This window comes from Carcharodon carcharias, chromosome 28 (assembly GCF_017639515.1).
Source record: "Carcharodon carcharias isolate sCarCar2 chromosome 28, sCarCar2.pri, whole genome shotgun sequence".
Lineage (NCBI taxonomy): Eukaryota > Metazoa > Chordata > Chondrichthyes > Lamniformes > Lamnidae > Carcharodon > Carcharodon carcharias.
Genome location: NC_054494.1, coordinates 14,717,772 through 14,741,163, shown reverse-complemented (window position 1 = coordinate 14,741,163; position 23,392 = coordinate 14,717,772). Strand labels below are relative to the sequence as shown.

General features: G+C 47.2%; 1 protein-coding gene across 1 annotated transcript in view; it reads right to left on the bottom strand.

Annotated features, from left to right (window-relative positions):
- Window positions 1-17,603, bottom strand: part of si:dkey-228d14.5 (uncharacterized protein LOC796266 homolog) — a 51,140-nt gene extending 33,537 nt beyond the window's left edge. The window contains exon 1 of the mRNA XM_041176127.1: window positions 17,288-17,603. Within this exon, the coding sequence (XP_041032061.1) occupies window positions 17,288-17,352 (65 nt within the window). The 5' untranslated portion in view covers window positions 17,353-17,603. The remainder of the gene's footprint in view (window positions 1-17,287) is intronic.
- Between the last annotated feature and the right edge of the window lie 5,789 nt (window positions 17,604-23,392).

The following is a 23,392-nucleotide window of genomic DNA, read 5'->3' as shown; positions in this document are numbered from 1 at the left end:
TCAGCACTCCACAACCTGTCACCATTTAAGAAATACTCTGTTTTTTCTACCAAAGTGGGTAACTTCACATTATATTCCATAGCACTAAAATGGTAAAATTACTCAGAGAGAGTAAGACTGGAGGGGTAAAGTTATATATTGGTGTAGAGGGGGCTTTACGCTGAGGTAAGCCCATTCACACTTTATCATTCACCCCCTTGATGCCAAAATCAACACCAGGATTGTCAAGGCCACACTGTCATGTCAAAGTTGACAACTCACATGTGGATGAACAGCAAACTAACCAAAAATACAAAGATCTGTGTACACCAGGCTTGTAGTTTCAGTGTTTTCCTTCAGAGTAGCCAAGCACGGACAACTTATGCAAGCCAAGCAAATCAGCTGAACAGCCTCCACCTTCACTGCCTCAGACGAATACTCTAGTCAGGGCACAGTGCTGAATGTGGAAGTACAACAGCTTGTAGGAACCCCCAGCACATTTGCCCTCTTGAGTCGACAGCGATGCCAGTGGCTGGGTCATTTGAATTGAATGGATGATGGCCGTATCTCCAAAGGCGTGCTCTGTGGCGAGCTTGCTATCGGCACGAGACCAACAGGTCACCCGCGTTTGCAATACAAGGATATCTGCAAGCGGGATTTCGAATTGACCGGGACCGGACTCGGTGCGTGGGAAGTCCTCGCTGCTGACTGGACTGCCTGGAGACAAACCGTCAGGAAGGGTGTGGAAAAGACACAGAGGACAAAAGAAATGGCCAGGTGGTGGGAAAGGGGTCAGCAGAAGGAAAAAGCATCACTCGGCCTTGGGCCAATGCCATTCATCCATGCCAGCTGTGGAAGGGACTGGCACCCAGGAAGCTGCCTCTCCAGCTACAACAGAAGGTGTTCAACCCAAAAGTGACATCACCCTTGGAACAGCCAATCGTCTCCCAAGATGGACGGATGCCCAGTGACGAAACGGGGCTTTGAATACGAGCTTTTAGTTCCATAAAAATCGTGGAGAGTTGACAACACTCGGGGTCAGCCAATTACGCAACTAAGGCCAGGATTTTTACCTCATCGGCCAGACACGTGCCCGACCCGAACGGGCATAAAATGGCGCATGATGATGCCAGGCGAGCGCTGATGTTATCGCGTGACATTTTGGTCAGCGGGCGCACCGCAGGAGTCAGCAAGCAGGCCCTCCGACAATTAACAAGTCTGTTTAAGGCCATTAAAGTACCAGTTAAGTGTAATTTTTCGCTGCCTGTGCAACCTTACGGTTGGAGGGCAGGAGGAAAGGCCAAGCGGCCTTCGAATATTTTTAGGAAACCTCATCCATGGGCGGAATGAGGTTTTCCAACTGCAATTACAAATATTAAGTTTTCATTAACAACGTGTCCCCTGCTCATGTGACAGAGTCACACGAGGGGACACGTTTGGTAACAATTTTAAAATCGTTATTTTTAACTTTTTTGATCTTCAGCTCCCTGAGGCAGCTCCGTGACTCAGGGAACTTTTCCTATGCGCACACGTGGAAGTTCACGCTTGCGAACTTCCTCCCCACCACCCCCCCCAAACACAGGCAACGCTGCAGCATGCATTTAATTGGCCTGTCAGCGTGAAATTGTGGTCGGGGCTCCAATCGCGGGCGGCTTCCTGTCCACCTCCGCCAAGCCTGCCCGACGAGGGCAAAATCCCGGCCTAAGATAACCCTCCTGGCTTTCGTGGGTGATGCAGTGGAGGGAATTTCTACGGGGTGCGGGGGAGGGGCAGGCTCCTGCTTCCTCTGTCACAAACTTCACGGAAACCACAGTGAAGTACAGTTTAAAGGTACAGTGTCCCTGCACAACCTCACCCCCGGTGCTTAATCGTGCTTTAACACAGAAAACAACCCAGGCTTTGTATGGGGGGGTGGTGGGGGTGTGGAGATGGGCTTTAAATTGAAGGAGACATTAGGAGATGGAAAGGGGTGGGTTGCAAAAAGAGTGTTGAAGGAGGTGGAGAGGTGGAGGGCCTTTATGCAGAGAATTCCAGAGAATGGGAGTTTAACCTTAAGCTGCCAGTAATGGGATAAAGGAAGAGGATGGATGCAGGAGCTGGAGGAACTATGAGTTTACGTGTGGGAGGTCTCAGGCAGTAGGAGTTTATGGAGACAGGGAAAGAAGACATGAGATATCTGCTCGGTGCGATCGATGCAGCAGCCCCTGGTCATGCGTTAAAGTGAACCTGGTGAAGCACCTCAGCTGCTGCACTGACTGAGCGGAGGCTCTCGGGCTGCTTCTGTGCCTGTCGCTGTTTCAAGTTGCTGCTCCTGACTGACAGTCCAAGCTGCGAGCTGTTAGATAGGAATATAGAAACAGGAGGAGGCCATTCAGCCCCTCAAGTCTTTTTTCGGCATTCAATTAGCTCCTGGGGGATGAGAGGCTAATACCTGGTGACAGGAATCTGAGTTATGAGGAGACTGGTAAGATTCAAGTTTTTGGGCCTAGGCATGAGGCTTCTGCGGGCTCATCTTATAGATGGTTATGCGATATTTACCAAGATAGAAAAACTAAACTTGACAAATACTTCATATTAAATTACACCAGCTGGACAAGGGGCCACATGCAAACTAGTGAAAAATACATTTAGGGCCGAGCTCATCCTTACTCAAGGACTGATTTTGCCTCTGAGACAGAAGATCGTGGGTTCCAGCCCCACTCCAGGACTTAAGTACATATAAGCTCAGCTGACACTCAAGCAGTATACTGAGGGGGTGCTGCATGGTCAGAAGTACTGTTTTCAGATGAGACACTAAACCAAGGCTCTGCCTGCACTCTCAAGTGAACAATGTAATGGACATTATTTGAAGAAGAGCAGTGGTTGTCCTAGTGGCCTGCCCAATACTGATCTCTGGGAAGAGACGGTGGCCTAGTATTAATGTTACTGGGCTAGTAATCCAAAGGCCCAGGCTAATGTTCTAGGGACACAGGTTCAAATGGCAGTTGGTGGAATTTAAATTCAATTAATAAAATCTGGAAATGAAAACTGGTCTCAGTAATGGTGACCATGACAACAATCACTGACTGTCATAAAAACCCATCTAGTTCACTAATGTCCTTTAGGGAAGGAAATCTGGCCTACATGTGACTCCAGACCCACAGCAATGGGTCTTAACTGCCCTCTGAAATAGCCTCAGAAAGCACTCAGTTGAAGGGCAATTAGGGATGGGCAACAAATGCTGGCCTTGCCAGTGACACCCGCATCCTATGAAAGATTAAATAAAGAAAAATCAATGTCACTTAAGTAGATTATTTATCATTCATTCCTTTGTGGTTTGGGGGACTTTGCACTGTACAAATTTGCTGTCGCTTTTCCTATATCACAATAATGGCTACACTTCAAAGATAACTGATTGGCTGTGAAGCGTTTGGAACATTGAGAATCAATGCAAGTTCCAACACTATATCCTCCTGTAATATAGTCTGTCTCCACCTCAGCCCATTTCACTGTTAAAACATTCAAACATGCTCCTGTACCCTCAAAGCTTAACGCTCCTAGACACTTCTGAACTTCCATCCTGCATAGACTTGATCTTATCTGAAACTCTGCTGCCCTTATCCAAGCTCCCACCAAGTCCCACTCCACCATCACCCCTGTTCTTGCTGACCTACACTGGGTCTCGTGAGCTGACGACTAGCAGTGAGCAGGTAGGTGATTGATTGGTAAGTTTTACCGTTTGCTTTTCCCTGTGATAGTAGCTTAAATTCACACTGTACATGACACTATATTCACACTAAATACTGTATTAAATTTACAGCTTAACTAGTAAGTTAAACTACTTAATATAACTACAAGTAATCATTGAGTGATATTTTAAAACTTGAAACCCTAATTAGTTAAATCAAATAACACAGAGATGACAGGGCAGGTCGTGTGTTGCATCTGTAGCCTGTGGGGGCTAATGGTCTGCATTGTTATCCATGGCAACTATATCTGCAGTAAGTGTCTGCAGCTCGAGGAACTTCAGCTCAGAGCTGATGAGCCTGAGCTTCGGACATTCAAATGCATCAGGAAGGGTGAAAGTTACCTGGACATTTTGATGCAGGAGGTAAGCATGAGGTTAAGTACTTCCGAATTGCTCTGTGGTCAGGGACAGGAAGGTGCGACTATGAGTGAGGCAAGAATGGGGAACCAGATGGTAGCAGTGGAGGAACCTCAGTTTTTGCAATTGTTCAGGTTTGAGGTTCTTGCAGCTAATGTGGTTGAGAGCTGGGACTGCAGGGAGGATGAGCAAACAATAAGCCATTTAATTTGGGGAGCTAAAAGGAATGTAGCTGTAGTAGTGGAAAGTATATTTAGGGGGATAGGTACTGTTCCCTGCAGCCAAGAACGAGAGTCCTGAAGGCTGTGTTACCTGCCCGGTGTCAGAGTTAAGGACATCTCAGGGCTGGAGGGGAGCTTGGAGTGCAAGGGCAAGGATGCAGTTGTCATGGTCCACATGGGTACCAGCAATTTGGTAGGATTAAGAACAAGGTTCTGCTAAGGGAGTATGAGCAGCCAGGGGTTAAATTAAAAGACGGGACCACAAAGGTAATATTCTTGCGATTACTACCTGAGCCACAGGCAAATTGACATAGGGTGAATGAGATCAGGGAGTTGAATGTGTGGCTCAAATATTGGTGTGGGAGAAATGGGTTTTGATCCGTGAGGCACTGGCACCAGTACTGGGAAAAGAGGAAGGTGGACCACTGGGACAGCCTTCACTTGAACCACGCTGGGACCAGTGCCCTGGTGAATCGAATAACCAGGGCCAAGGAGAGGCCTTTAAGCTAAATATTGAAGGGAGGATTCTCATGAGGGGGGATTTAGAAAGTTAACAAGAAAGGACAAAGCAATAGTGCAGGGTAGCGATACAAGTAATGATAACCAGAGTGTGACAGGAAGGGACAAGGCATATAAACATAACAGTGCATCAGCAAGTAGGTCAAAGTAGGGAAAAATGGTAATAATACTGAATTAAAGGCTCTTTATCTGAATGCATGAAGCATTTGTAATAAGGCAGATTGATTGATTGCTCAAATATAAATACCTGGGTATGATAAAATAAATCAGAGATGATGTTGTACCCTCTTCCTCAAAAGGCGGTGGAAGCAGGGTCTTTGAATATTTTTAAGGCAGAGCAAGATAGATTATTGATTAACAAAGGGGTGAAAGGTTATCAGGGTAGGCGGGACTGTGGGGTTGAGGTTACAATCAGATCAGCCATGATCTCATTGAATGGCGGAGCAGGCTCGAGGGGCCGAGTGGCCTACTCCTGCTCCTAATTCACATGTTTGTAGGCGCATAAGGTGACCAAGCCTGGGAACTGAGTAATCTAGATTATTTCATATTTTGAAAAGAGAGGAAGTAAGGAAAAGGAGGTGGGGTAGCTCTGTTAATAAAAGATGAGATCAGTACAATAGTGAGCAATTGTCATGGCTCAAAGGATCAAGATGTAGATCAATTTGGATGTAGTTAAGAAATAGCAAGGGAAAGAAGTCACTGATTAAAGTAGTTTATAGGCTCCTTAACAGGAGCTTCACTGTAGGACAGAGTATAAACCCAGAAATAATGAGGTTGTAAGAAAGGTACTACCATAATCATGGACAATTTCAATCTTCATATAGATTGGACAAATTAAATTAGCAAAAGAAGCCTTGTGGATGAGTTCATAGGAGTGTATTCGGGACAGATTCTTAGAACAATATGTCCTGGGACCAACCAGGGAACAGGCTATTTCAGATCTAGTCAGGTCTGGTAAGTGGAGGTTGTCCAGTTTGATAGGAAGAGTAGAACTGAAGAATATTATTTAAATGGAGAGAGAATACAGAATGCTGCTGTACTGAGGTGTCCTTGTAGATGAATCACAAAAATATCAGCATTCGGGTATCGTAAATAGTTAAGAGAATGAATGGAATGTTGGCCTTTATTGCAAGAGGGGTGGTGTATATAAGTAGGGAATTCTTGCTACAACTGAACAGGACATTGGTAAGGCCGCACCTAGAGTACTGTGTACAGTTTTGGTCTCCTTATTTAAGGAGGGATATACTTGCCTTAGAGAGAGTTCAGAGAAGGTTCACTCGGCTGATTCCTGGGATGAAGGGGTTGTGTTATGAGGAAAAATTGAGCAGGTTAGACCTCAACCCATTGGAGTTTAGATGAATGAGAGGCCATCTTGTTGAAACATATAAGACTGTGGTGGGGGGTGGGGGGAGTTTGACAGGGTAGGGGGGTGGGGGGAGTTTGACAGGGTAGGGGGGGTGGGGGGAGTTTGACAGGGTAGGGGGGGTGGGGGGAGTTTGACAGGGTAGGGGGCGTGGGGGGACTTTGACAGGGTAGGGGGGTGGGGGGAGTTTGACAGGGTAGGGGGGGTGGGGGGAGTTTGACAGGGTAGGGGGGGTGGGGGGAGTTTGACAGGGTAGGGGGGTGGGGGGAGTTTGACAGGGTAGGGGGGGTGGGGGGAGTTTGACAGGGTAGATGCTGAGAGGATGTATCGCCTCGTGGGGGAATCTAGAACCAGGGGGCATATTTTCAGAATAAGGGGTCTCCCATTTAATGTGGAGATGAGGAGGAATTTCTTCTCTCAGAGGATTGCTAATCTTTGGAATTCTCTACCCCAGAGATGAGTGGAGGATGGATCATTGAATTTGTTCAAGGCTGATTTAGACAGGTTTTTGATCTTCAAGGGTTGCAAGGGTTATGGGGGGAGGGGATGTTGCAGGGCATCAAGAAAGTGGAATTGAGGCCTTGAGCAGATCAATGATGATCATATTGAATGGCACAGCAAGTTTGAGGGGCTGAATGGCTTACTCCTGCCCCTATTTCTTATGTTCTTATGTTTTGAGTGGACAATTTTGTTAGCTGCAGTGTTCTGTCAGGTGTGGCGTGGGCAAAGTCTCCCTTCAGATTATATATAATATGGGGTATCTTGTTTAATAAAAAGTACGTTATTGTTTTTCAAGCTGAGGGTGCTAAAGCCAGTGTTCCTACTGCATGAGACAAGGCAAAAACATAAAAACCTCTTTTACTAAGCGATAAGCCTCTTACATGCATTAAAATAAACAGCAGAGCAGACATCGTGCAGAGAAATGGAAAGTCTGGAGCTACATCAGCTGTGGCTCAGCCGATGATGCTCTTGCCTCAGACAGAAGATTGTGGGTTCAAGTTGCACTGCTGGAAATTGGGCGCCAAAACTATCCTGACCCTCCAGTGCAGTACTGAGGGAGTGCTGCACTGTCCAAGGTACCGTTAAACCGAGATTTGTTAAATCTGCTGGCTCAGGTGGTGGTAAAAGATCCAATGGCCTGTCCGATATTAATCACCCAACCAAACACTAAAAATAGATTATCTGGTCATTAACACACCGCTGTTTGTGGGAGCTTGCTGTGCGCAGATTGGCTGCCACGTTTCCTACATTGCAAAAAATGATTACAGTACAAAAAGCTTAAGGTTGGGAATAAAAGTATTTTCCTTGCTATAGAAATATAACACCAAAGTTTCAGATGACAACATTTGCTCAATCTCTGTTATTGTTTATAAACGTACTCTAATCCAAACTGAAAACTGTTAAGTGGCTTGGTGTTCAATGTTTGCCTGATAATGCTCCTGTTAAGCACCTCAGAGTGTTTTAGACATTTAAGGGCGCTATATAAATGCAAGATATATTGTTGTCGGTTAGTGGAGATACTCCTGGTGATGGAACGGGATGAAATTGTGGGTCATTCTATTTGGGTGAAAGAAAATGGCCTGAGTGATGTTGTTCATGTTTTATTATCTCGTGATATGAAATGTCTCATTGTCATCCCTGCCTGAGGCAATCTGTTCAAACTGCTGCTCCCTGTAATGTTTAACTAGCTGTATATCATTCAGTCATTAATGTGCTGTAAATATATCTTGTTCTTGCTCCTGATGCAGTGACCATGAACTTCCTCGTTAAAACATACAGTGAGTGAAGCTACACAAAGCTTCCATATTCACTTTGATACACTGCAACTTGACAGTCTCTTTCATTCCCAATCGAATGCTCATCTGGTTCTCTTTTTTGAACAAGTGTTTATTCTAATGCTGCTTTCCCTCAACGTTTATTTATAGCTCACTTTAAATTGACTGAATAATCAATTCTGAAAGTGGCACTATATATTCCTTTCTCAGTCCTTTGGATGTTAAAGGCACTACATTAATGCAAGCTGAAGGTCCAATACCGTAACTCCTCAGACACTGAAGCAGTCCATGCCCATTTGCAGCAAGCCCTGGGCAACATTCAGGCTTGGGCTGACAAGTGGAAAATAACCTATGCACCACCCAAGTGCCAGGCAATGGCCATCTCAAACAAGAGAGAACCTCACCATCCCCTCTTGACATTCAATGGCATTATCATTGCTGAATCCCCCACTATCAACATCCTGGGGGTTATCATTGACCAGAAACTAAACTGAGCCAGACTGTGGTTATGAGAGCAGGCCAGAGGTTCACCTCCTACCTCCACATAGCCTGTCCACTTTTGATATATGTCAGGCCATGATATTAATGAATGGCGCAGCAGACTCAAGGGGCCTACTATTTCTTACGTTCTTACGAATGTGATGGGATACTCCCCACTTTCCTGGATGAGTGCAGCTCCAACACACCATCCAGAACAAACCAGCCTGCTTGATTGGCACCCCATTCACCACCTTAAACATGGACACCTTCTACCATCAGCGCACAGTGGCAGCAGTGTGTGCCATCTACAAGTAAATCACCAAAGCTCCTTCAAGAGCACCTTCCAAACCCGCAACCTTTATCACGTGAAAGGACAAGGGCAGCAGACACATGGGAACACCACCGCCTGGAAGTTCCCCTCCAAGCCACTCACCATCCTAACTCAGAAATATATCGGCTGTTCCTTCACGGTCGCTGGGTCAAAATCCTGGAACTCCCTCCCTAACAGCACTGTGGGTGTACCTACAACACATGGGCTGCAGCGGTTCAAGAAGGCAGCTCACCACGACCTTCTCAAGGGCAATTAGGGATGGGCAATAAATGCTGGCCCAGCCAGCGAAGCCCACATCCCTGAATGAATAAAAAAAGTTATTGCTTTTAAATGGGTCCCACACGAGCAATGTTATTGTATTCTGGCTGTGTTGAGTTTTTGACAGCAATTGGTACATAGGGAAATATTTAAAATCGTGCAACTAGGTGTTCCCAGAAAAATGAGGAATTGGAAGCTGCAGCATGTGAAAAAATACATTTTGGAAGCAACCAGCCCTCTCCCTGCTGGAGGGAGTGTCTATTTTGCACCTTATTTCCCCCAACCTTCCCACTATTTTTAATTCTCAATGCATCTTTGTCTCTTTCTTTCTCAGTCTCACTAATCTCCCCAGCTTTGTTCCTCTCTCTCCCTCCCTCCCTCCATTTCTGTTCTTTATCACTGCCACTCCCGCCCGTTTCTACACTTTCAGCCTCTCACTTGTCTATCGTCTCACTCGTTCCCTATCTCTCTTCTCCCTTTCTTCCTCTTCCTCTCTCGTGTATACGACCGGCTTCATTTTTGCTACATTAATCAGGTAAATCAGAATTTCGGTGTCCTGTTTCAAAGCAATATGGCTCCATTTCATGAACCCACCCACGATGGTGAGATGACTGTCTCTCCCCCGTCAAACCCATAACTCCATACCTTGCTCTCCCCCATCATCCAAATATCTCACTGGCACACCCTCAATAATGGGCAGACAAGTGCTGACAAGTCCTAAGTAGCTTTGTTACATTTTACCGCAGTTTGTGACAGAAAGAGTATTTGCGGAGGTAGGAGGTGAGACAAAAACTTGTCCTTTGATGTTTGCTGTTGTTGACAATTAATTAAATCCCTAAGTAACCAATGTTATAAGGTGACTAATAGAAATGGAGAGAATGCAGCTCTCTGTCATGCACTAGTCATCCAGTTCAGGGCTTAGCTAAAACAGACTGGGGTGCCCCAGACAGTGTAACTTAGACTCCGCACGTACTTAGGTTGCAAACCTTTATAAAGCTCTGACTATGCCACAACTAGGGCACTGGATTCAGTCCTGGTCAACGCGCTTTAGGAAGGATGGGAGGGTCCTTGAAAGGATGCGAGGAGAGTTGCCAGAATGGTTCCAGGGATGAGGGATTTTAACCGCAGGGTGGGAGAAACTGGGGTTGTTTTCCTTGGGGTGAAGGAGATTTGAGGGGAGATCTGACAGAGGCGTACAAGATGAAAGCAGGTTTATAGGTGGGCAAATGAAATCTGTTCCCACTGGATGACCATACAGGTACTAGAGGAGATAGATTTAAAGTTTTGGTTGAGAGAGCTGGTGGTGGTGGTGGTGGTGGTGGTGTGGGGGGGGCGGGGGGGAGAGGAGGAAGGAAAAATGTCTTTACTCAGTGAGTGGAAATGACCTGGAACTTGCAGCCCACAAGGGTGGTGGAAGCGGAGGCGATTAATGATTTCAAAGGGAAATTGGATGGGCATGTGAGCTAAATAAATTTGCAGGGATACAGGGGTAGAGCGGGGGAGTGGAGCTGACTGGATTACTCTACAGAAAGCTGGCATGGACTCAAAGGGCCGAATGGCCTCCTTCTGTGCCATCATGACTATGACTCTAACTCTAATGGTATCACAATTGCCAACTACCCCGCCCATGCCCTCCCACCATTGATCACCAAAGACGTCGGCATTATCTTCCTGTAAACACACCCTCCATTCATGGTCTGGACAATTCTTTAACTATCAGTCAAACAGGCCTCTCCCCCCCCAATAATTTTTATAACTTGCAAACCAAATGTATTTATTGCCTCTACTTTTGTTCTCCCTCAGCGGTGCCCTGCGGGTTGGTATTTAATCCCAGGAGACTCCAGGGCCAGGATTTCACAGTGCCTCCCGCCGGGAGGGATATTAGGGACCTGCCGAACTGAATGGAGATTTAAACAGGTGGGTGGAGAGCGAGAACAAATAGGAATCTGTTATAAAGTTATAAAGTGTCAGCGAGAGGAATTGGCCAACCCAGAGCCAGCTCGTCCTTATCCAGCAGATAAAGGGCCAGTGTTGTTGTAACATGAACAATTAACCTTCTGACCCAAGCCTTTCGCAGCAAAGTCGCTGCACTCTGACTAGAGAGGGAGCCAAAGAATGGAACGTTAGGCAGCAAGGAAATCATAGAAAGTTTACAGCCTGTGGGCCGGACGCAGTGAAGGAAAGCAGAAAAGGAGAATGCAGAAAAAGTTGGCACCACAATCTTGTCCACTTTGTCTGTGTGTGAGATACTTGAGGAAAACAAAATGGTTGCTTTCTTAAAGGGACAGAGCCCACGAACTGTAGAGTTTTTTTTTGAAATGGGCTCCTTTCCCACAGTGACAATTCCACATCAATGCCACCCACGTCACCCAAAACACCAGATTTCTTACTGTGTCAGAGCTCACACCACTGTCAATATTTACACCGTGTTACTCACTGACTTTCTGCCCACAGTTCTAACAATGGACCAATGATGGAGTGGGGGTTGGGGGGGGCGGGGGGGGTGTGTGGGGGGTGTCGGTGAACAAATAACTTTCCCTGAGAATAGGTTTTAAAGTGCCTCTCAGAAAGGTGGGGTGGGACATGGGGGAATGATTTTAGGGGAGGGAATTCCAGGGTGTGGGGCCTAGACAAGGCCCCCAGTGGTGGCCTGGAGTGGAATGCATGAGAGGGGATGGAGTGCGAGGCCACAGAGGAATGTACAAAAGGAACGGGGTTGGGGAGAGGTGGTGGAGCATGAGACCACAAGCATAAGAATCTAAAAATATTCGCTTGCTGCTTGTAGGTTACCATTAGGGTCCCCATGCAACCCTCCAGGATTGGCCTGGAGACTCCAGGAATTGAAGATCGATCTCCAGGACATTGCTGTGGGCAACCCTGGAGAAAAATGTTTTTTTTCTATCATTTTCTTTGAACGTTTCTCTTTGCCAGATATAAAGGTATTGAAAATGGGGGTGAGGGAAGGCTGTGTTGGCTGACAGTCAAGCAGTCAAACATCCAGTTGGGTAATGAGTCTTTCTGCTATCCAATTGGCGTAGGAAGGCAGTACGTCACAGGGATGGATGTGTTGGCCGACTAATGGCTGGAGTGTGGGGGCAGGTCATGTGATGAAACCTCCAGAAATACATTTAATCACAGTTAGCACCCCTAGTTACTGACAGAAATATTTCTCCACTTTAACTGAAAGCAAGGGAAGTGAAGAGCGAAACCCAGTGAGTCCCAGTTAGGCCACAGCAGACAGGCTGTGCACAGGGGGCCTTCAAGGAGCAGTACATTACTTGGGACCATATGTGAATGGAATGAGGACATAAATATCTCCTGAAGCCAGTTCTCAGCACCACTGCTTTATACAAATTGAGTTTTTGATAATTAAAGAGCTATTTTAATTATGCATCCTCTGGAATGTTGAGGTGCAGGTTCCATCAGGACTGTTTAAAGGCGCTGTATAAAATCTCACAGGATATGTTATCCAGCCAGTCCTGTCCCCCAGCCTTGGCAGGTTCACCAGCATTCCATAATCCTTTGGCAGACAGAAGAAACAGTGGTTGGACATTTATTACGTATTGAACCAACCATGTCAGCATTAACAATGACGCCACCTCACATAGAATGATACGACACAGAAGGGTACCATTTGGCCCGTCGTTTCTGTGCCGGCTCTCCGATGGAGCTATCCAATTAGCCCAATTCCCCTGCTCTTTCTCCACAGCCCTGTAAATCTTTTCCCTTTAGGATTTATCCAATTCCCCTTCTGAAGGTCACTATTGAATCTGCTTTCAGGCAGCGCATTCCCGATCACAACATCTGTGCTACCACCCGACTGCAAACTGTACCTCGGCTCCACTTACCCGTCTTTGGTTGTTACAAGCCTATTTTTGACGTTTGTGTTTTACATTTTCCAGTTGGTAGTCTTAAAGTCTTTGGCTGTGTCAGAATTATTGTTCGGTCTGATATCTTGCGAATCTGAAGACTGAAGGGTATACAGCACTATCGATTTTTTTTTTCCCTTCGAGAAGTACATGTTTCCTGTTCTATTGGCCTTGTGACATGGTTGCCATGACAACCAGTACACATCCTGTTGCCCAGGCCTCCATCACTGTCTGCCTTGGACAGTGGCCAGGGGACCTGAATACCACACCGGCCTAGCATTCGCCTCTATCTCCCTCCTGCTGAATGGCAGCTCGCACAGCTGGGCCTCTATCATTTTGGTCCCATGTACCGGTACCTGGCATTCCAAAATCCGGGAGGATCCGAAAACCAGCGACACTTGAAGCTGGCGTCCTGGTTAGCAATTTGAATAAAACACTTTGATTCTTATTTTCATACTTTATTTTATGTGTCGTAAGCACATGCTAGGCCTAGGACCCCCAAATCCATAGAATCCCTAAATCCGGCCCACGTCTAGTCTCAAGCTTCCCAGATACGGGATCCGGTACCTGTATTTTTTTATGTTTCTTAGGTACAGCATGATTCCACTATCACTGCATTACCCCCTCCAACCCACCCCCCTCCTCCCCAACCCACCACCACAGCCCTATTGTTTTATCCTCCCTCTTCTGAAGTCACTGACTCATGTTTGCATACATTTTCTGTGGGCAACAGTTGCTCCCAGTATCTTAACTGTGTGGCCTCTCTTCAGGTGTGAGTCCAGACAGCGTTGGTGGGTGTTCCGACTCTTGGGCCCTTCAGAAGGCAAACTCTGCCCTCATCTCATAAAAGACCTGCACTTATACAACACCTTTAACAACCTCCAGACCTCCTAAAGCCTATGCAAGCCAATGAAGTATCTTTTTTTTTTGAAGTGTAGTCACTGTTGTAATGTAGGAAACGTGGCAGCCAATTTGCACACAGCAAGCTCCCATAGACAACAATGCTGATAATGACCAGATTGCCTGATTTTGTGATGTCAATCGAGGGCTAAATATTGGCCAGGGCACCAGTAATAACTCCCCTACTCTTCTTCATGTGTGTCATGGGATCTTTTGCATTCACCTGAGAGAGTAGGCAAGATCTTGGTTTATTACCTGAAAGTCAGCACCTCCAAAGAGTGCAGCACCCCCTCAGAACTGCACTGGAGTGTTTTAAGCTCAAGCCTCTGGAGGGAACAAGATCCCTTGAGCTTCTGACTCCGAGGCAAGAGTGCTACTAACTAAGACCCCCGATCACATCTCATATTCCCTCTACTTCCAGCAGCATTCATCTCATAGTGATCAGGAGTATGGACTTTGGCTGAATTTTTTTTTTAAACCTGACTCATCCAGGAGCACCCATAACACCCTTAACACTACCATAGTGATGGTCAGCTAGCTTGGCACAGGCCTAGGATCCAGCACAAAGCTTTCCACTTCCCTATGACTGGACTACTCACAGGTCTTTGCAGCCTGAATCAGAGGAACTGGATTGAAGAGACCGACAGCATCTGTCAGCATACATAGGGTTCATGCAATTAAGTAAATTAATCTTTGCTTCAGTACATTCCAAAAGGGAGGGATTACTTTGAAGGGACTTTGTTCACAAGGTCAGAAGTGATCCCTTGAACTGGTTTGCTTTACTCTTTCAGGGGATGTGGGCGGCACTGGCAAAGTCAGTATTTTTTGCCCATCTCCAGTTGCCCTTGGGAAGGTGGTGGTGAGCCGCCATCTTGAACTTCTGCAGCTCCTGTGGTGTAGGTACACCCACCGTGCTGTTAGGGAGGGGGGTTCCAGAATTTTGATCCAGCGACAGTGAAGGAACGGCTGATATATTTCCAAGTCAGGATGGCGTGTGGCTTGGGGGGTGGGGGGGGTGGTGGAGCTTGCAGGTGGTGGTACTGCCACCCAGCTGCTGCACGTGTCCTTCTCGTTGGTAGAGGCCGTGAGTTTGGAAGATTCGCTTATTCCAATTTATATATTTTTCTCTTGCCGAAATGATTTCAACCACTGTTGCTGCAATTGGAAACTTTGCTGATGTTCTTAGGTCAACTACAGGGGAGGGGAGGCCGTGAGTGAGAGCATTCGACATGGCCAGGCCAAGACACTCGTTGAGCTCCCTCAAAGATACAGTGTGCGAGTAATGAGAAGAGGGTCACTGCTCAACTCGTTAGCGCACTGTTCCCAATCGGGATTCACATGAACACTCCCTCGGAATTCCCCACTTTCTATCCTGGGATTATTGCTTTCTGCTTCCAGGATGTTCTCTTAAGCCATCCAATAAATGAGTTACTGAAGTCCTAGAGGCCAATTGGAAATCACAAGTCAGTGCTCCTAACGGAGAGATATGCTCCTCTGGAGTATTGTCACAGGGAGGTTTATAACCTAACCCATCCCTCAGGGAGCAGACAGCATCAGATGCAACAGTGGTTTGGTACTTCATTCAATTTCACTCTTCATCGAACTCAATAACAGATGGCGTGTATAACCAGCTTTCCAACTCATCCTGTGGCTTTCCTGTCCAGTGAGTCAGCTTATACCTAATCCCGGTCTCCCCTTCTCCAAGAGCCCAACCTGTGATAGGACATCCCTCGGGGAATGCATTTATACACTGGCAGAGCAATTTTAAAGGGACATTGTCTCTGTGAAAAAAGTATCTGACAAAATCCCCTCTTCCCAGCTTATTTGGTAAAATGGTTTGTTTTGAGCTTTTTCTGGTAGGTATTTCCTTGGGTTCAATGCCACTGGCCTCTTTGGGTAAGTGGACCTCCTGCCCCCTGTGAGCCGGAGAGGACCAGGTGCGTGGATAAATGTAGCAGACACAGAGGTCAAGCAGTGTCCTCCAGCTTACTGGAATGCAGCACCTGTCACCGTACAGCCTTCGATAGAGGGAAGGGGGCAAATTGTACCTAGGCTCTGGCGCACACTGTAAGCCATAATAAAAGCAGAAAATGCTGGCAAAGCTCAGCAGGTCTGTGGAGAGAGAAGCAGAGCTAACGTTTCGAGTCCGTAAGACTCTTCTTCAGAGTTCTTCTCTCTACAGACTCTTCTCTCTCCACAGATGCTGCCAGACCTGCGGCATTTTTCCAGCATTTTTTGGCTTTATTTCCAATTCCCAGCACCCGTGGTATCTAGTTCGTTGAACATCACCCAGCTAATCACTGAGCACAAACAGCAGGTTTACTGTAAATACAGGCTTGACTCTCAAACCAAAACAGAAGCACTTGCCCTACTGCAGCTCTCATCATGGATTAATAAAGTCACTTGTCTCTAAGCTGGCTATCTGCTAGAGCCAGGCATTCGTGCTGGCTTCAGTCTGTTACATGGTCGCAATATAACCACCATAGAGCTGTAGACTTCAGTGCCACCATCCCAGAACAAAAAGGATTCGTTTCACAGTTGCACATTTTTGCCGGCAGAGTAGATAGCTGGGCAAAAGTGCTTAGAATTGAACGGGATACGGCTTGACTCCTTTGTTCGCCTTTTCGAAACACTTGGAATGATTTGCGAGGTAGGCTCCCGGTCCAGAGAACATTGGCTACAATCCAAGGCCTTAAGTGACATATTCTGGGATCAATGCGTACGGCAGGAGCTCCGCCGTGACCCATTTTAACCCTGTGTGCACTCGAACCGGCAGGAGTGAACTCCCAAAGATAACCAGGCGTTCCCATTAATCTCACGCCGGCAGAGGGTGTGGAAAAACTGGATCATTAACCCCACAGCCTGTCAGCATAATAGGCTTTGTCGTTACTTGGATGGTTGCTTGGGATTGTACACGAACTTTTGCTGAGTTTCAAGGGGATAGATTCCCCTTTTTAGACACAGGATTAAAGCAAAATCAGGGTGGACTGAGTTCCAGGACCTAATGGTCAGCGACTGTGCTCAATAGGACCCGGAAGTTAGGCAGAGGGATGGGGTGTTCCTTTCAGTTAGAGGGCAACAACGGCTGAATAAATAATTCTCAGCCTCAAATTCAACGGCATAATTTAATCTATTAATCTGGCTGTCAGGAATATTAAGTCATTGAGAAGCAAAACATAACATTAAAGCTGGAGAGTTTGGTGATCCCACGAAAGTTCCCCCGCCACCACCCTCTGGGAGATAAAAGTTTTTTTTTAAGTTTGAGTGAGATGAAGACTGTGAAGTGGAGACCAGAAATCGCTCCAAGAATGGAGTTTTGCAGAGAGGAGTAAGTTAGGAGACAATGGAAAGGCCCCCAGAGGCGGAGGAGAAACTTTCTTTTCAACAGTAAAAAGTGCAGACAGTGTGTGAGAAAAAGAGAGAGAGAGAGGGGGGTGCAGCGAGGGAGCTGTCAGAGTGATTGAGCTCCCAGTGGACGGGTCAAAATGAGAAGAAATGGATTCCTTACACTGTCCAGGTGCCTACGATGGACACAGCGCTGGCCAGCAGAGGCAGAAACAGCCAGCAGCTCATCGCGGCTCTCGGCGCAACCTTGATCCAAGCAGGTCCAACAGCGGCTGGAGTTACACTCGATCACACCCTGAGAGAGGAGCATCGGAGGAAGGAGAATCTGTCAGGAGCCCAGAAATGAAATCCCTCTCCAGCCGCAGCCTGCCAGAGCTGGGTGCCCCTGAGGAGCTTAGGGCTCAATGAATCACACTTCAAAAGCGAGCACACACCCAAAGCACAGCCAGCCCGGAGTCAGGAGGAAGTTATATCTGTCGTAACTATCGCTCCACTCTCTGTCTAAATGCAGACCCGAGGCTTAGAATCACGGACCACACTCACATTGCACCAAACACATGTTCTGGCTCCAACCCCTGACAATATTGGCTGGCAAAAGATTAGATGATTTGCCAGGCGTTTCTAGTTAAAGGTTATGATACCAAGGTACCCATTCCTTCCCACCCCCACCTCACACACATTGCAGATTTTACTTTTGAATCAAGCTGTAAAATTTCCTCTGCTAGTTATCTCCCCATTCCACCACCACCACGCCCCCCCACCCAACATTCCCTCCTGTGCCCAGAGCCAAAGCAATTCATGCCCCGGTGCTTGCCAGTCCCCTTATAATGTGAGCCGGGGTATGGAGCACAAACAATGCTTTTGGCTGGCTGGCTCATCCTATTTCCACAGGGGGTCACTGTGGAAGCGATCAGGAGCCCGCAGACTTGCGGGAGGTCAACTGGAAGGAAGGAAAGAACTTGCATTTCTATAGCGCCCGGCACAGCCTCAGGGATGACCCTCCCCAACCCACCGCGCAGCCAATGTAGCACTACTTTTTTTTGAAGTGCCGCCACTCTTGTCACGTAGGGAACACAGCAGCCAATTTGTGCACAGCCAAGTTCCCCAGGGGTTGCAATGTGATGAAGGTTGAGGGATAAATATTGACCAGGGATCAGAAGATAATTCCCCTGCTCTTCTTCCAAATAAAGCCATGGGATAGGATATGACCCTCTATGCCATCATCCCTCTCCCTGGCAACTGACTGAGATTGAGCCAGTCTGTTCAAAACATTTGACTCCGAGATAAGCTTCTGACCTCACTTTCAGACAATCACTAAGGACGCCTTTCCCGCTCTGTAACATCACCCGACTTTATCCCTGTCTCAGCTCATCTGCTGCTGAAACCCTTTGTTACCTCTAGACTCACCTGTTCTAGTACACTCCTGACTGGTCTCTCACATTCCACTCTCCATAAACTTGAGGTCATCCAAAACTCTGCTGCCCATGTCTTAACTCACACCAGCCCCCGTTCACCTATCACCCCTGTGCTCACAGGCTTACGTTGGCTCCCAGTCAAGCAAAGTCTTGATTTTAAAATTCTCATCCTTGTTTTCAAATCTCTCCATGGCCTCACCTGTCCCTATCCCTGTGATCTCCTCCAGTCTCACAAACCTCCTCCCTAACTCCGGCTTCTTGAACATCCTTGATTTTAATCACTCCACCACTGGAGGCCGAGTTTTCAGTTGCCTGGGCTGCAAACTCTGGAATTCCCTCCCTACTTCCCTCTGCCTCTCTACCTCACTTTCCTCCTTTGAGATGCTCCTTAAAGCCTACCTCTTCAACCAAGCTTTTGGTCACCTGACTGAGTATCTCCTTATGTGGCTCAGAGTCAAACTTTGTTTTATAATGCTCCTGTGAAGGCCTTCGGATGTTCGACTACATGAAAGGTGCTATATAAATATAAGTTGCTGTTGTTCTATTGCCGTGAGTCTCCCTCAGAAATTTTGCTAAATTTCTTTAACCAGGCTCAGGCTCCCTACTGATGCGCTGTTGTTGCGAACCGGAATCTGAAAAAGGCGATGGGAGCAAATTCAGAACCAATGCTGAAGATCGGGGGATTTTAAAAAGGAGCTACATGCAGCTACGTTCGAGCTTTCTTATGCTTGCTCGAGAACCAATTCGCCTGAATCTGGCACCGACCACAGAACTGCTCCCACCCACCAAATCGGCATTGCGAGTTTTGGCTAATGGCAATTGGTTATAAAGTCTCTTTAAATGATATTCATTCAGTTAGGTGCACAGACATTAGTCAGTTTGTTTCAACTGCTTTGCTGTAGCAAAATTATTTAACTTACTGGGAAACTGACCAATGAAACTAGTATATGGTTCAGTATAGTCTTTTTAAAAGTGATTTTAAATTAGGTTACTCACAGCTGCATGTCTGGGCACTTATTTAAATGTTTGTTCTGTCAACAAATGTGTTTTCCACTTTATTAATAAAACTGCACTAGGTCACCACTCTTCAAAGCAACAAAGGACACATCTTAATGGAAAGAAACAATTCCATTATATTCTACTGCCTGATTGTGCTGGCTTTTGAGAGGTTTTACATTTGTGATTTTGAAAATTAATTTCAGCAAAGACATGCACTCCTGACTGCTCTCCCACATTCTACTCTCCATAAACTTACAGGATGTTAGGGTCATGGGCAAGGTCAGCATTTGTCACCCATCCCTAATTGCCGTTTGAGCTGAGTGACTGGCACAGCTATTTCGGAGGGCAGGGTTAAGGGTCAACCACATTGATGTGAGTCTGGAGTCACATGTAGGCCAGACCAGGTAAGGACGGCAGATTTCCTTCCCTAAAGGACATTAGTGAACCAGATGGATTTTCACAGCTATCAGTGATAATTTTATGCTTTAACTTTGAATTCAGGTTTTTTGCTTTTTGCATGAATTTAATTTTAAATTCCACCAGCTACTGTGTTGGGGCTTGACCCCATTTCCACAGAGTATTAGGCTGGGTCTCCTGGATTACTAGTCCAGTCACATTACCACTACACCATCATTGCCCCATAAAACATAGCTGCATTTCTTGTGCAATGTCCCAGTTGCACTCAAAATGAGACTCTCTTATCTTCATCTGTCAGTTCAATTTCTCTGTGATCTTCATTTGTTGTCATTGTTGTGGGCCCCACTTCTCAATTCAGTAATTCAGTGGCAGGGAGGGCGTTGTCCATTTAAAGGAGGTGGTTGTGACAGACTCAGAGGAGGCTCCGCCCTGCAACACCAGGTTTGTTGGAACCCCTCTACTTTTATTTTCCTTCACGAATTTCTGAATTTCCCCATCAGCCTCATCTCAATTATTACTTTTCTGCTGCCTTTTGTTGCCACTTATCCTGAAAGGTCTCAGCTGGGGTCACCCTCGAGGGACAGTTACTTCCACTGAGACAGCAGCCTAGTGCAGAAAGATGTCCCAGAGCAGGTTACGATGAGGAGTCAGGGTGACACCGAGAACAGTGGGATGGGAATCCAAAGGCACATTCAAATGGGAGGGTTTTGAGGAACGTTATGAATTTTATGGTCTTGCTTTAGACCTCCTCTTCTTCCTCTTAGACCATCCCTCGGGATCGGGGATGACTTGCTTCCACTCCGGTTCGATGGGTTCTGAGGTGGCCAATAAATCCAATGCACGATCTGCAGACTCCGCCACATGTGGGGCAGGTGGTGCTTGAAGGGTTGGGTAAATGGGTTGCTTGAGGGTTTGTGCACCCTCTCCAACATCTTGACTTCACCTCTGCACTAGCCAACGAGGTCTCTCAATGTGTTCGGCGCCTTCCCGAATGAATCTTCTCCATTTTAGTCGGTTGCAAGCCAGGGTGTCCCATGAGTCAGCGGGGACATTTAATCTCTTCAGGGATGTTTGAGGACATTCCTAAAGCATTCCCGCTATGCTCCTGGGAACCTCTTGCTGCAACTGAGCACCGAGTAGAGCGAACGCCTTAGTGTCAGGCACACAAATGACAGGTCCGGCCCAGCAGACCTGGTTTGGAGTGATTGGCGCCTCGATGCTGGGCATGTTGGCTTGGGAGAGGACACTGTTATTGGACCACCTTTCTTACTGCAGGATTTGGAGGATCATGCGAAAGCACCGCTGGCTGTACTTCTCCACTGCTTTGACGTGACTGCTGCAGGTTGTCCAAGTCTCCGAAATGCATGGGGGCATGGGGATCACTGATGTCCAGTAGACCATAATCTTAGTCCCGGGTTTGAGGTCCTGGTCCTTAAATACTCTTTTCCTCAATTGGCTGAGCCGGTGCATTGGAGGTGATGAGGAATCTCTTGCTTTAGATAATCTCCACAGTACCTGATTGACACTGCATGTATCTATGTCTGTGAGCACGGTTGTATGCACCTCTATGTGTGTGCACGTTTCCATGTGTTTGTATCCACAACAGTGTGCATTTTGACTTCATGTGAACCTAATTAGAGTGCGTCTGTGTGCCAGCATTATTGGCATTTACCCCTCTGCTCGTGCATTGGAGTGTTGGACTGGGCAGAATTTTCGGGTTGGGGTGTGGGTGCGCACCTGCCCCATTCAAGCATAAAATAGCACGGGATGCCGTCAGGTGGGTGTCCCAACATCATCTGGCACTCACGCGATATTTCGGCTGGCGGGCAGGCGTTATAGCTGGAAGCGCGCCCGCCGACAATTAAGAGGGCATTTAAGCCGATGGAAGTCGTAATTGTCCCCGATTTTTCATGGTCCATCCAACCTGCACGCACCCTCCATTACTCAAAAAAAGGGCTTGTCCCACCCCTCATGCCCTCAGCTCCACACCAGCCAGCCCAGTAAGTCCCTGACGTTTGGAATTCTGGAAGAAGTTTGCCTTAGCTCCCACTTTCCAAAATCTACCTGTCACATTTTGAGATTTACTTGGAGCATTTTTCCCACAGGACAGGGTGTAGGAAGAAAAGAAGCAGCTTTGCGTTTTAAAAGCAAATTGCGTTCGCACAAACCAATAGGCAAACAGAGGCAGAAACACTTTGCAAGTTTTTAACAGATTGTTATGGGGAAATGAGATCCAACAAAGGCTGCCAGAGGGTTAGACACAGGGGAATCGTTCAAAGTCCATTTGTTCTCACTAACTAAGATGGCCCATTGATGTGGGGAACCATGGCGAGTTTGTTATTTTTTTACTACAGTGTGCAGACAAGGTAGACTGATCGAACCAAGTGACTCTGATCCGAATCGGTTCCCTGTATTCATTCTCACTGTGAAATAAAGCAATTTAGCAGATCTTTTTCAGCCTCGTCTTACCTGTCTCCGAGGAAACACAGATGCGAGGAGCATGAATAAAGCCTTTAAGTCACATGAGTTCAATGTTGTTACACCCCTTGCATTACACTGCTGTACAGTGCTGGACCTCATGGTGAGACCCTCAGGCCACATACAGGGGTGGGTGAGCAAATACAAAGGGTCATAACTTCCATTGGCTCACAGTCGGATTGCCACTCCGCTCCGAGTTATTTACCCTGAAATGCAGCTGCACCTCCCTCACCCAACCTCCTGACTCAGGCCGAGTGAGAACAATCCAGTGCAGTGGGTTCTCAAGGCTTTGTATCAAGGGTGGCTGAATCTAAGGCAAGGGAGACATGCCCCTTTTTTACAGCACTAGCTGCCGTAAAGCAGGTGGGTTTTAAAGGCCCAGTCCCTTTGAGAAGCCACAGAGGAGGTAAGTGAGTAAGGTAAGTGGGTAGGATAGTGGGTGTTGGGGGTTTTGGGGTGGAATTGGGGGAGGTGCAGGTGGTTGGCTGGTCAGTGGGGAGCGGTGGTCATTGTGTGGGGATTGGGTGGTCAGCAGGGGGTGTCGGGTGGTCAGTGGGAAGGCCGTGTGGTCAGTGGGGGTGGTGGTCACTGGACAAGCTGGGTGGTCAGGGAGGGTGGTCAGTTGGGGTGTGATCAATAGGGGTGTTGGGTGGCTGGTCACTGGGAGGGTTGGGTGGTCTGTGGGGGGATTGTCAGTGGGGGTGTTTGGGTGATTAGGGGGGTGGTCAGTGGGGATTCATGGTCAATTGAAGGGGGGGTCAGGATGTCAGTGGGCCTTCAGGAGGTCAGTGGGGCCATCAGATGGTCAATGAGAGGATAGTCAGTGGTGGAGGTCAGGCAGTCAATAGGGGGATAGTCAGTGAGGGGTTGGGTGGTCAGTGTGCTGGTCAGTGGGGGTTTTGGGGGTGTGGTCAGTGGGGGGGTTGGTCAGTGGGGGTGTGATCAGTGGGGAGGTGGTC